Source organism: Heliconius melpomene, chromosome 1, assembly GCF_056956725.1.
Source record: "Heliconius melpomene rosina isolate 202511_hmr_F chromosome 1, ASM5695672v1, whole genome shotgun sequence".
NCBI classification, from domain to species: Eukaryota; Metazoa; Arthropoda; class Insecta; order Lepidoptera; family Nymphalidae; genus Heliconius; species Heliconius melpomene.
The window spans coordinates 16,391,692-16,404,826 of record NC_140389.1 but is presented as its reverse complement, the minus strand read 5'-3'; the positions used below and the strand labels follow the sequence as shown (position 1 = coordinate 16,404,826).

The 13,135-nt window shown below is 32.1% G+C and overlaps 2 protein-coding genes across 2 annotated transcripts; one reads left to right on the top strand and one right to left on the bottom strand.

Moving 5' to 3' along the window:
* Nucleotides 1-488: 488 nt before the first annotated feature.
* Nucleotides 489-4,676, bottom strand: Ocrl (Oculocerebrorenal syndrome of Lowe). The gene has a single exon (XM_085192365.1). It carries the CDS (start codon nt 4,489-4,491, stop codon nt 1,933-1,935), a length of 2,559 nt encoding a protein of 852 aa, XP_085048491.1. The 5' UTR covers nt 4,492-4,676; the 3' UTR covers nt 489-1,932.
* A 734-nt stretch (nt 4,677-5,410) lies between these two features.
* On the top strand, nt 5,411-12,320 carry LOC146541769 (uncharacterized). Its single transcript, XM_085192362.1, has 10 exons — nt 5,411-5,794; nt 5,868-6,072; nt 6,718-6,854; nt 7,247-7,364; nt 7,812-7,929; nt 8,132-8,364; nt 8,872-8,992; nt 9,594-9,808; nt 10,016-10,219; nt 10,551-12,320. The coding sequence occupies exons 1-10, from the start codon at nt 5,532-5,534 to the stop codon at nt 10,710-10,712; spliced, it is 1,776 nt and encodes a 591-aa protein (XP_085048488.1). The 5' UTR covers nt 5,411-5,531; the 3' UTR covers nt 10,713-12,320.
* The last annotated feature ends 815 nt before the right edge of the window (nt 12,321-13,135 follow it).

The window sequence follows — 13,135 nt, the reverse complement described above, 5'->3', positions numbered from 1 at the left end:
AAATCAAGATATAATTAATGTCTTAATAATAAAAATGATAAAACCATTCCGACGTTCGTCTGTTGTATTCGTTAGAATCTAGCGTTTTATGCTATTTATTTGATTTACAACTCTGAGCGCTTGCCTAATTAAGATACGAGGGTTGTATGATATTATATTCACTTCTCTGTATAAATAAAGAGTTGAAACTATTACGGTTAATGGATAAATTATTTGTAACGTTATTTGTAATACGGCGTGGGACGCGATGGCCGCAATTGTCACATATTATTCTTATAACTGTATGGTTTATGTTGGAACATATTAAATATAAAACAAAGAATTTAAGTAAAATTATTCATTAGTACCTACTGAAAAAAAGGAAATATTTTTAAATTCATTCTTTCGAGATGGAATCGAACTTATTATTCTCATAATATAAATAAACAATTACTAACTGGTAACTGCAACAAAACGGCGACAATTTTTATTGGGAATTTTAAAATAAATTTTCTTTAAGGATATCAATGTTTAATAAATTATTAACAATTATTTTTATAAGTTGTTACAATGTGTGATGTTAGATACAATATATAGTTTGGGGCAAACAATGTTAAAAATGAGCGAAATAACGAGCAATTAAAGTATTAATATTATTATTTAGGCCAGAAATTCATAATAAAATAATAAATATAAGTATCTGAGAGAAATAATAACATTTCTTTAAAGGATAATTACATTAATCCTGTACCATGAGAGGACTATATTATTGAAGCTTAATGGAATGTTGTAAAATGAAAACATTTTAAAATGTTTGTTACAAGGGAGACTTCACTCCATTTCACTTCAACCCATATTGTGATGGAATCTTATTTTATTTTACGGCTAAAAAAGTGCATTACACCTGTTTAATTATCACACTATGTTATTCATTACTCACTCACATTACTAGTTATCTAAATTGTATACATCAATTCATACTAAATTGTACTAGTTATTGATTCTAATTATTTAGAAGCATATACATTATACATTTGTTTATTGTTAAAAAAAAAAGTTAAGTGTTTCAAACATATCAGAATATTACTATTATTAATTAATGTAATTTAAGTGGCAGATATCAAAACTTTTAAACAGTTATTCAAAAACTTATCTTACAAAGCTTGTAGATAAATTATATATTTCATGATTATAAATTCATATATAGCAAAGCTAAGTCAACTCATAAGTTAATTAATAATATACATAAAACTACAAATATATAACATACTGTTAAGTTAAAAAATATTACATCTATATGTTGGCCACATTGTAGGTATTCGTTGATTTCATATTGACTAAAATAATAAAAAAAAATGACACTTGAACTGGGCATTTTACGTACATATATTTTTGTATAACTGTATAGTGCATACTATTTTATAGATAACAATCAGTTTTATCAAAATATGTAACATAAATTAAAAAAGCAAAATTGCATTTCACATTATTAAAATCCTTTGAGTAAAGGTCCAAAAAATATATATTGTAATCATAATATTAATGAAACAAGATCTAGGTACTAGGTGCACTCACAGTGGTGTCCTTAAATCAATTAATTATTTAAAATACCACTTAATGTCTTGATAAAACTAATTTTATCTTGTAAACAGTGGAGGTGAGCAATTTATATAAATAACTGTATGAAGAAAATAGATATGCCCATGCAATCAATTATAATTCTAATTAAATTATCAGTTACATCACTAATCACATTGAGATTAAAAAAAGTATGGCTTCTAATATTATATTTGTATTATATAAAATATTTAATATAAAGCTCACCTCCAGCTGTAGATAAGAGTGTATAAATAACAATTCTGATTTACCAAAAAAACTTATAAGTTAAAATAAATACATAGAGAATGCTTTGAGTATTATTAAAATTAAATAAATTAATGACATACAACCAAACTATCTTGAGAATATTAAGTCACTGTGATCGTTTATCATAAAATGGTATACAAACTGGGCTTTCTTTTTGTCAATTACTTGTTTGTTTATTCGGGATTGTAATTCTTGTACAACATTGGGATTATCTCTTAAAAATATTGCACCAAAAAGAGTAGACAATGTTTTTGCATCTAAGCCATTTTCAGCACAATGTTGTAAAGCTTCTTGTAGAAATTCACATAAATAGAGGAAAACATTTTTTCTGAACTCTGGCAGTTCCATTATTATTTGTTTGCATTGTAAATAGTTGGCAGATGCTCGAAGGCATACAGACTGAAGATTATAAGGTATTATGGGGTCTGATGTGCTTTCTAATAACAGTAAAAGTGCTTCAGCTACTGAATGTATACTACCAGGTACAGGATCTATAGATCCACTATCAAGCCAATCTCTTATTTGTAACACTTCAGAATGTAGACCTGGCTGTTCGAACAAATTAGGCTCTTTGAGGCCATGGAGGTAGATATGGTCGACTAAAAACCATATTTCCTTTGGTATAGAGTATGTTGATTGGTTAGATACACACTGGTCTCTCTTACTTTCTAGTTCTATTAATTTCCCAACATTCACTTCTTTAATTGGCATGTTTAAGTTAACTAGAACTTCTATAGAGCACCCAAAACAGCTTCTTTGATAAGTCCCATTGACAGTAATAAAGATATCTTTACCACCATATAAATGCAGAACTAAAATGTCATATAGTTTATCAGTGCCAGCATTCATTTTGCAGGCGGAAGTCTTATTTATGAGCACTTTTAGTTGAACTTCACATGCCTCATCAGCACAAATACATTTTTTATATGGCTCCACTATAAGCCACTCTTTGCAAAAGTTTGCTTCATCTAGTTTCTTTATAAATTCAAACTCCACTGGCAATTTACCTATATTCTTAATAGTAATTGTTCTCACTTGTAATTCTAAGTACCTAACTGTTCCAAAATCGATTTCTGTAACATCAACTTTTACTTGCGGTATCAATTCATTCTCAAGTTTATCTAACTGCTTAATAACTTCTTCATATACTTTTCTGTACTTCTCTTCATCAATAATTTTGATCTCAGAAACAAATAGGGCAGAAACAGGCTTATGGTCACTTATATTTAAAGATGGATGACTTCTATATGCCAATTGCATAATGTTGTCTCCTTTCCAGAAAATTCTATCACACCAGGCTGGTGCTCGATGCTTTTCACTGGAATCCCAATTGTCAGTGCCGGGGTCATATTTGTAAGTGGGTTTGAAGTTAATTACACCTTCAATATAGCCTGCAAACACATTGTTATTCTTATGTTGTTGTTTTAATTGATCCCATTCAAGGACTGGTGCAAAATTACTTTCACTTACTAACTTCTTGACACTTTGCGGATCTAATTCTGTTATCCGATAGTTAAGATCCCCAAGCCAGTATACATGGTCATGATCTTTAATGGCTTTAGGTGGTTGATTTGGTTGTACAAACCTTGTTCTACTACAAATGTCTCTAAAATCCTGGTTGCGTCTTTCAAATTCTTCAACATGTGCTGCCAAGTGGGAATTAACAAAACAAATGGAGGTATTGTGTAAATCAAACCTTATGGATACTCCACCTTTATTGCCCATTTTACCCATGATTCCCGTACCAACTGTGTCACACACTATATTGCTAATATGTGAGTAATGTTTCTCTTTAATAAGTACTATAAGTAACATACCAACCAGTCTCACTTTCTCTAACTTTACATATTTTGCCCGTTTATCTACATAGCTTACTATAGCATTATACCATTCATCTTCTCTAAATGTTTGGTCAAACAAAAAAGTTTCTTTGGATAAATCAAGCTCCTGAAAACCAACAGCATATATATCAGGAGGCTCCTTGTCAATACATAACCAGTCTTTGAGAGGCATTACTGGAGATTTATCATTGACATTCCAAGTGCCGCAGAATATAGTAAACTTCTTTGTAAATGTGTAATCAAACTCTTTGTCACTCATTCTATGCTTTATCAGGCTTTCTCTTATAGCTACTGGTGCAGAAGGTGTGTTTATAAGACCTCGTGGCAAAACCATACCTTGAGTGATAATATCATCAACTTTATTGCTATTGTATTTCTGTAGCCATAGAAATTCTGGTTGTTCTTGAAGGTTATTAACAGCTTCTATCCCTCGAAATAAGTCGTCCACAAAATTATCAACTCGTGGAGTCATTTGAATCTCAAACTTATATTTATTATTACGTGATTGTAAATTCAGGTACAAAATTGCTTCAGGATCAGATGGTTTGTTGTCAATTTCACATTTAAAAGAATTATCGATAGGAAGCACTATTTCTATAGATAAATCGGTAAAGGATTTCGGTGGGTAACATGATGTAAATAAACAAAACACTGCTTTCTCGTCTCCATATTCTACAATCGCTAGGAGTCTATCTTTTTTAACCCATTCTGGGTGGAGTACTTTGGCGTCACACAGGAACGCCGTAACCTTTTCACTTGACAAAAATTTTTCTTGAACCACGGATTTTATTTCCTCGTGATTCATTTTTAAATAAAACTAATTTTAGTGAAAATCTAATACGATTTTTTCAATTTTTGACATAACTTTAGCAACTCAAATTAGGGATGCCCGATAATCATCGATTTTCGATGAACATGCTAACATCGTAGCAGTTAAAATATCGATGTTGCATTACATGAAACATCGTAACATCGATATCAGCAGGGACACATAATCAATATTGGAGGGCGGAGGGTCGTCGATTCGCGCTTCTCGTACTTTTTTGGTTAAAAAATATCGTTGTTTGCTGACATCGATGTTAGCCATGTTTTTCTTTAGATGTCAACATCGATGATTTTCTAACATTGGGCATCCCTAATTCAAATTCGTTTACTAATATTGACAGGTTTGACGTTTTATATCGATTTAGTTTGGAAACGAACGAGCTTATTTAATATTGTTTGGCATTATAATAACCAACAGTAATTTTAATGTTTAATATTTGTTTTTAAAATAATATTGTTACAAAGCGTTCTTCATATGTAAGCAAAAATTAAAAAATCTTTATTAATTATAATAAAGTTCAACTACACACCGTACGGTATTTAACTGCCGGTACCATAGTCGAAAAGAAATTGTTATTTGTATAGAAAATCACATTGAAAAATCGTATGGAATCTAGTTCTTCTAAATTTACATTCGGTTCGGTTCGGTTTAACAGAAACAACAGAATATTTGAAATTGGCAGTCATATAAATTGTTTATATGTTCGAAAATCTTTTTCTGGAGTATTTGCCCAATTTTTAAAAGATAATATTACAACAAATTAATTTAAATAGAACTTGAATTTATATAATATATGTCAATTAATATAACGTTAATTTTTCGTATTTTTCTTGATGTTTGTATTATGGGCTGGTCATTTATTTCCCGTGCTACATCTCTTTTTAAATTATGGTAACACGCGGCAGTTTATGTCAAGTGTCAAGTCTATAAAAATATAAATATCTAGAAGGCCCTATCGCTTTTGCAATTTTAAAGTTTTCTCTTAATATAACTTAGAAGAATTCTTATATTACACAATTATGGGGGCGGCACCAACTGATTGGCAGCTAGAATGTACAGAGTTGAAGCAGCGAGGAGCCTATTTATTGCAAACTGGGCAATGGTCTGACTGTACTTTTCTTGTAGGCTCTGAGCCTAACCAAGTTGTTTTAGTTGGTCATAAACTAATTCTAGCTATGGCTTCTCCAGTATTTGAAGCTATGTTTTATGGTGGTATGGCAGAACGTAATGAACCGATTCCAATAGTTGATGTTCAGATAGATGCCTTTAAAGCATTATTAGAGTAAGTTGCAGCGAAAAATCTAACTATTGATGAGAAATTAATTCATAAAAAAATAACGATATTGTAATTTTAGATACATCTACACAGGCAATATAAATATTAGTTCTTTTGACAAAGCATGTGAATTGTGCTATGGTGCAAAGAAATATATGCTGCCACATTTAGTTAAGGAATGTACAAGATATCTCTGGTCCGATCTTTATCCTAAGAATGCTTGTAGGGCTTATGAATTTGCTAGATTATTTGAAGAAAGTGTTCTTATGGAGAAATGTATACAGGTATATTTTATATTACAAGTTGATTTTTTAGCTTCACACTTTAGCTTATAAAATATTGGTAAGCAGAGGGAACTTAGTTTTATAACATGTGGTTCTCTGATTTCCAATCAAATTGAAGACATTACATGCTAAATTATCGAATGAAAAAATATAATATTATTATTTTTATTAAAATTATTAAGCATTTTTCATTGGAAGTGTAATATGCTTAATATATTAAATAAACAATTTCCTCATCAATACATTGAAATGTAAAAAAAACAATAAAAGTCAGTTTCACACAGTATCTCCCACGCAGCAGGCAGAGTGAGCCTAGTGTTAAGACTTTCCACCAAATTCTGGAGGCATTGTGTGTTGAGTGGCGGAACTCAACACCACAAATTTTGACACTAGACCGAAGAAATGAAAGTATAAATGTAAACAAATATTTCATTGCCTCGAGTGGGTATCAAACCCACAACCATCGAGTTACAGTCACATCCTTATGCCACTGCACCACAACGGCCTCAGTAAAAGTACTTCAAGAAAATGTCAATTTATTTTAATCTAGTTAGATTGATTTTATCCCATAAATTAAAAATAATACAGTTTTTTATATCTTTTCCATGAAAGTTTTTAAATATCTTGATATTTGTATGTTTGCAGATAATAAGCACTAATACTAAGGAGGTATTAAATGATAGCAGTTTTGAAGAAGTTGAATTGAACACTGTTATTACTGTATTCTCTTTAGATCATCTTAATGTTGATAGCGAATTAGATTTATTTGAAGCAGCTGTAAGGTAAGAACCAGTTTTTTTATATTGGGGATTTAGTTATTTTTATTTCCTTGCTCAGGCATTAGGTGGCATTAGCTTCTGCCACTCAATAACTAATGTGATAAAAATTGGGTGGAAGTGGAGTGTCTTAACACATGTTAACAATGTGTAAAGTGAGTACAAAATTTAGTAACTGTAACAACTTAACTATTTTGTTAAAAATATGGTTCTCAAGGAAGTGACTTAGGTTTTATTGAGAATAAATTTCTATAAATTGAACTGAACTGATGTTCCCTCTGCCTAACCTGTTATATGTGGGATAAAAATATATAATTCAATAAAATCTCTTTATCATTATTTAATCTTATCATTATTCAATAAAATTCATATGTGTCAAAATGGTTTTTTATTATTAGGTATGCAAAAGCTTTAGAAAAAAGATTAGAAAGGAGTGTAAGTCCCCCAACTGAAGCGCCTTTCAATGAAAACAGACAGAAAAGCCCCATGCCTTCTACTTCACAAGAAAAAGAGCAGGTATAATATAAAAATATCATATTAGTATATTATAAATATTTTTTGTAATTTTCTATAGATTGTTTATAAATTTTATGATAAAAATATTGATGCTAAGTACACACTTTTCAGCCTAATGGTTTATCCCACCGTGGAAATATCTTAATGGTAAATGGTGTATCTTAACACTAGGTTCCCAGGATTCCTCTGTCTACCCAGCAATGTGTCTAATACAGTATAAAGTTTAAAAAAACCTTTTTCTACTGGAATTATAGATATAGCGTCTTAAGCGGTAAAACTCCACTCCACATATCTACAGTCTTCTGCCCGCTAAAACATATAATAGACAATTTTATGTTCAATGTCTACTTCTCAATATTAGGATTAAAGCTTATCGCAGGAGGTGACTGGAACAGAATAAAAAGATATATATTTTACTTTAGTAAATTAATTTCTCAACTACCGTAGGTAGTAAACGTAGAGAGTAGTGCGGAGAGCAGTCCCGAAGCTGTGATGGACACTTGCCGCACCAATGACCCCGACACCACTGTACCTCCCGTGGAACACAATAAGAAACCTAAGACAGGTAAGGTAATTTGTTTTCTATAATTTGGTCATGCTTGTTATATAATGTTAATAAGTTGTTAAAAATATATTCTTGTTTCAGAGGGAGTCCTTATTTCCTCGATTGGGAATCGAACTCACAACCTGTTGTACTTACAGTCGCACGCTTGTGCCCCAGCGCAGCAACTAACTTTAAGTAAATAACTTATTTCCTTTTGTTCCAGAACATAAAGAGAAAGTATCAATAAGGAGTGCGGTAGAAAAAATCAGGTTCTTAACCCTCTCTCCTCAGCAATTTGCAGCAGGTCCCGCCAGGTCGTCCCTGCTAAGTGAATCCGAGGCTTTCGCAGTACTAATGAATATATTGTCAGCTTCCACCGATGTTCCCATGCCCAGTGGGTTTTCTACTTCAAGGGTCCCGAGGAAACAGTTGATTGGTGGTGGGCCTTCTTGTAATGTAAGTTTTGGTATTTGGTATTTTCATAGAATTCAATTCTAACAGTCATATGAGTTGTAGTCAATGAATAATTTAATTTACTCGTTGTGAACCAGCCTTAAATGATAAATTATTGATTTGGGTAAGGATTTATAATATTCTTTGTAAAATAACTTTGCATATTACAAAAAATACCCAAATTGAATCGAATAATCCACTTTCAGAGATAAGCTTGACTATACATACAGACAGACAAACAAAAAATTGAAAAATATATATTTTTGTATTCTATTATTTTTTTTAAATGTCCGTCTATCCATTTCAGTCAAAAATACTAAATGTACAGACAAAATATTCTTATTGTTTTATTATGATATAGTATAGGTTAGATATATGGAGACATTATACATGTATCTATGACATTTCACCATTTCCTAATACCTCCATTACCCTCATCTAGACTGACCAAAGATATCTGCCTGACATTTGATATAGTAATTATAAACATTTTTTTGTGTACTCTCTCAGATGCCAACATTCACAGTAGACACACCAAGTCCGGTGACAGTGGAGCAATCGTGGTGCGCTCCAGAACTGTCTCGTTTACCTCAGCCTTGTATATCTTATCCAAGACCTACACGTCAAGAAGGTATTAAATTACCTTTTATTTCACTTGATTTTCCTACATAATTTATAGTACTTATATAATATCCAAAAGCATTTTATATTGAGCACCATCAATATTGTAACTTATTTGTTACAATTAAGATGGTTATAATCCTTCGCGCGACACTATAATATTTTTTTTATTAAAATTTGTATTGTTTAAGATAACTAATGAAAGGTAAAAGATAACTAATGCCTCGAAAAGGAACCCACAACCTGTCGCGTTTACAGTCTCAAGCTTATGTACCTGCACTGGCCACTTAAATATTGTAATATAACATGCAAAGATAATAAAACAAAGTATATAAACAGTCATGGTGTAGTGGAACAGCATCTTACCTGATTTCTACTCGAGGGAGTGATTTTTAATATGCCTCGGTCTGGTATCATTACCAGTATCTGGTATCATTGACTCATGTCAAAGTGCGGTGTTATGTGCCGCCACTTCATTCGTAATGTCTCGAAAATAAAATGATGCGTGGGTAACAAGATTCGCTCTGCCTATCGTTCTGTATGCAGGATACAGCATGAAGCTAACTGATAAAAAAATTATGTAACTAAAAATCTGATTTCGGGCATGGCAGGTCTAGCAAATATGACAGGCATGGCGTCAATGGCTGGTATGGCGGGCATGGGGGTCAGCGTGATGGACCACATGGAGTTGCACAACAATGTGCACACACACAAAATATACTGCCAGCGGGCCATGGTGCAGCACACTGACTGTCTGAATACTAGTGCTTTGGACTGTTCCGTCACTTTTATGGTGGATAAGAATATATATGTGTTGGGAGTGCAAGTGAGTTTAATGTTTAAAACTATTTAATTAAAAAAAATATATTAAATTTATTTATTTTAAAAATATATTTATAATTGTAAATAAAATTTTAACCAGCTGACAATGGAACCAAATGACTGAATATGGCGTTGACTTCCGCCGTCCGCCACCCAAAACACAATGTTTCTATTTTGAGTAAAAAATAAAAGAAAATCATTAATTTCTCAGGTGCCAACCCAAGCCCCTAGTGAGGAGAGCGGCGCCTGTTCCGGCTCATCGACCGGTTCCGGAGGTTACTCGGAACTACTGTACGCTCACTTGCTGGACGCGGACGGCGCGCGCCTCTCCTACACGCACTACACGAGCCGCGTGCCGTACCGGCACCTGCTGGACATTATGTTCAATAGACGCGTTTATATACAGAGGAATAAGGTTGGTAGTCACTATTACTATACAACAGCGTCACGCTGTATCCCGCACACAGCAGTGGGGGAGGGGCAGGGAGAGAGAACCTAACGCTCTGGTGACAAGGCAAAGCGTAGCGTAGAGATCCGCCACTCAGCATGTAGTACCTCTAAGTTTCGGCAGAAATTAGAAAACAAAGTACTTGTAACAGGGTAACATTGAGCCTAGTGTTACTAGGCTCAATTTGCTTACCCTGTTATATGAGTTCAATACTCATGTATACAGCATGAAAATTGAAACAAATATGTTTTATATTTACAATATTGATAAATTAACAGTAATACCTACTTTTGTCTAGGTGTACAAAGTAGGTATAGTGTTCAACAAAATGGGTTGGTACCCAATGGGCACCTGCGCCCAGCAGGTTGCAGCTGAATCGGTCTTCTTCAACTTTGGCATCGGTCACAGCAGTGACTCAGTACGAGACGGACTTATTAGATCTATTATATTTACTTATTGAACCTAACATATACTGTATAATGTGGTAATGAAATTTTGTAATTCATGGTGTTTTTTAAGAAAAGGATGATATATTTTTTTGTTTATAAAATGTTAAACATAAGCCATGTTTGTTGTAAAGATTGTTATAATGATTATACCTCCAATTTGCTGTACATTCACAATATTCAATATCTTTATACATCTCTGAGTATCCTTATGTTTAGATTATTTAAATCAGCTTATTGGCTTTACAACAGATACAAATACATAAATACATACAAGCTAAAAACAAAACTCCTTTTGGACTTCACCACGGTCCTAACTTTTCTTAAATTAACTCAAACAAAATTGTTCCTTAAAAGTACAGCAACATTTTATTACCATATTACTCAAAAATAAATTGTGACCTAATTTTCTAATACACAACAGACTGATGGACATTTTCTTTTATTACTTAATAAACATTTATACTGAAGATATTGTATAACTATAAAGCCATCTTCAAAATAAATCCTCAGAATTAATTTGTTATTATAATCTATAATAAATTGAGTGGAATGTTACTTAGAAAACAAAACTAACATATTACAGCCTGAAAATGAGAGTGACTATTATAATTTGTAGGAAATCACTTGACCATAGAGAAAGCTTTTATTTTAAATTTTTCTGTAAAACTATTTTGCCCCGGGCGCGAGCTAAGCTCGCTACGCGCAGTGCGCGTGACATAATATAATAATAATAATAATAATAACTCTTTATTGTACACCCAAGAAAAGACACAAAAAATACAATAACATTATATAAATGTACAAAAGGCGGCCTTATTGCTTAATAGCAATTTCTGCCAGGCAACCTTAAGGCAGAGGACATAGCAAATAGTGTGTTATTAAAATATTCAATACATTATTTTCGACTGTATCAATTTTAACTAACGATAGGCCTAAATTAAATGAGAAAATACAGGTTTTCTCCATTCAATATAAAGGTTGGCGCTAAAAGTGGAGAATGGAGCGTCTTTACACTAGGTATCTCCCTTCACTATTATGTGTAAAGTTATCTTGCTGCTAAATGTTGTTTTACTGTAAGTAAAATTTATGATAAAATAATGACAATAAAATTGCATCATTTTTTTTAAAAAATACCTAAGTATTACCTATATCAGGTATTTCTTCATTTTTATGCTTTAAATTTTAATTAATGTATAATGTATGAAGCTATGATTAATATATTAAGTTTTCTAACTAATAGTCGCCGTTGTGTTGCAGTGGGGCCGAGTTTGACTATAAAATTTAAGGACGTAGGTTCGAACCTCATTCAAGGGAATGATTGTATATATATATAAAATTATTTATTTTCTCGTTCTGTTAGACAAGGCGGTTGGTCGGTCGGTTTGTGCAACTTAACATTTAACGCATCGACGATTGACCAGAAAGTGGAGAAAACTTTGTTCTGCGTACTTATAATTTACCTGGCGTTATGCTGTATTATTCAAGTTTGTGTCAGTGTTTACTATATCAATGTACCAAATAGTTTTAATTTGTTTTTATTTTTGCTATGTTATTTAATATTTAGGTAATGTATGGTTTAGAAGTACAATAATACAACAATAAAGAATGGCTAAAAATGAGTTCTTATTTTTAACTAAAAACTTATACAAATAACCTAAGCACACAAGTAAAATATTCTGATTTGGAATTTAAAATTTTCAATTTATTAAATTTGAGTTTTTGTTAGGCCAGTCGTGGCGCAGGGGCACAAAGTGTGACTGTAAATATAAATGGTTGTGGGTTCGATTTCTGCTCGAGGAAATAAAATATTTGAGATCCCCCACTTAAGACGCAATGCTTCCAAAATTCGGTGAAAAGTGAGGAACGGAGTATCTTAACATCAGGTTCCCTCTACCTACCCTCTTGCGTGCAGGATACAGCGGGAAGCGGTGTTTTTGTTATGTTTATAATATATATAAGTAAAGTTCATAGATTAAGGGCGTCATGACGATTTTGGATCGTATACGACGGTTGTGGGTTCGATTCGTTCTCGAGATAGCATATACAAATACATATATATTTTATATTTAGATAACTTTTTTGTTTGCAACGACACGTCTTTAAACGGGGAGTAAAGTTGACCCCAAGTTCTTTTTTACTTACGTTGCGATATATATAAATAAATGGGGTTAGTACACATTTAAATATACCTATTAATCATATTCAAATAAACCTTGTTTCTTAGACCTTGACATAATTTTAATTGTTTGAATAAACCGCCTATGTTTCACATGATAATAATACAATGTCCTATGTTGTCATGTGAATACTAGAGCTGTCATTTAAAATAGAGAGAATTTTAATTATTTAAAGTGATTACTGTTGTGCTAGTGTATTTACACATTATACAGTATATACACATTACACATTATACATTAAATTAGTTAATGATTAA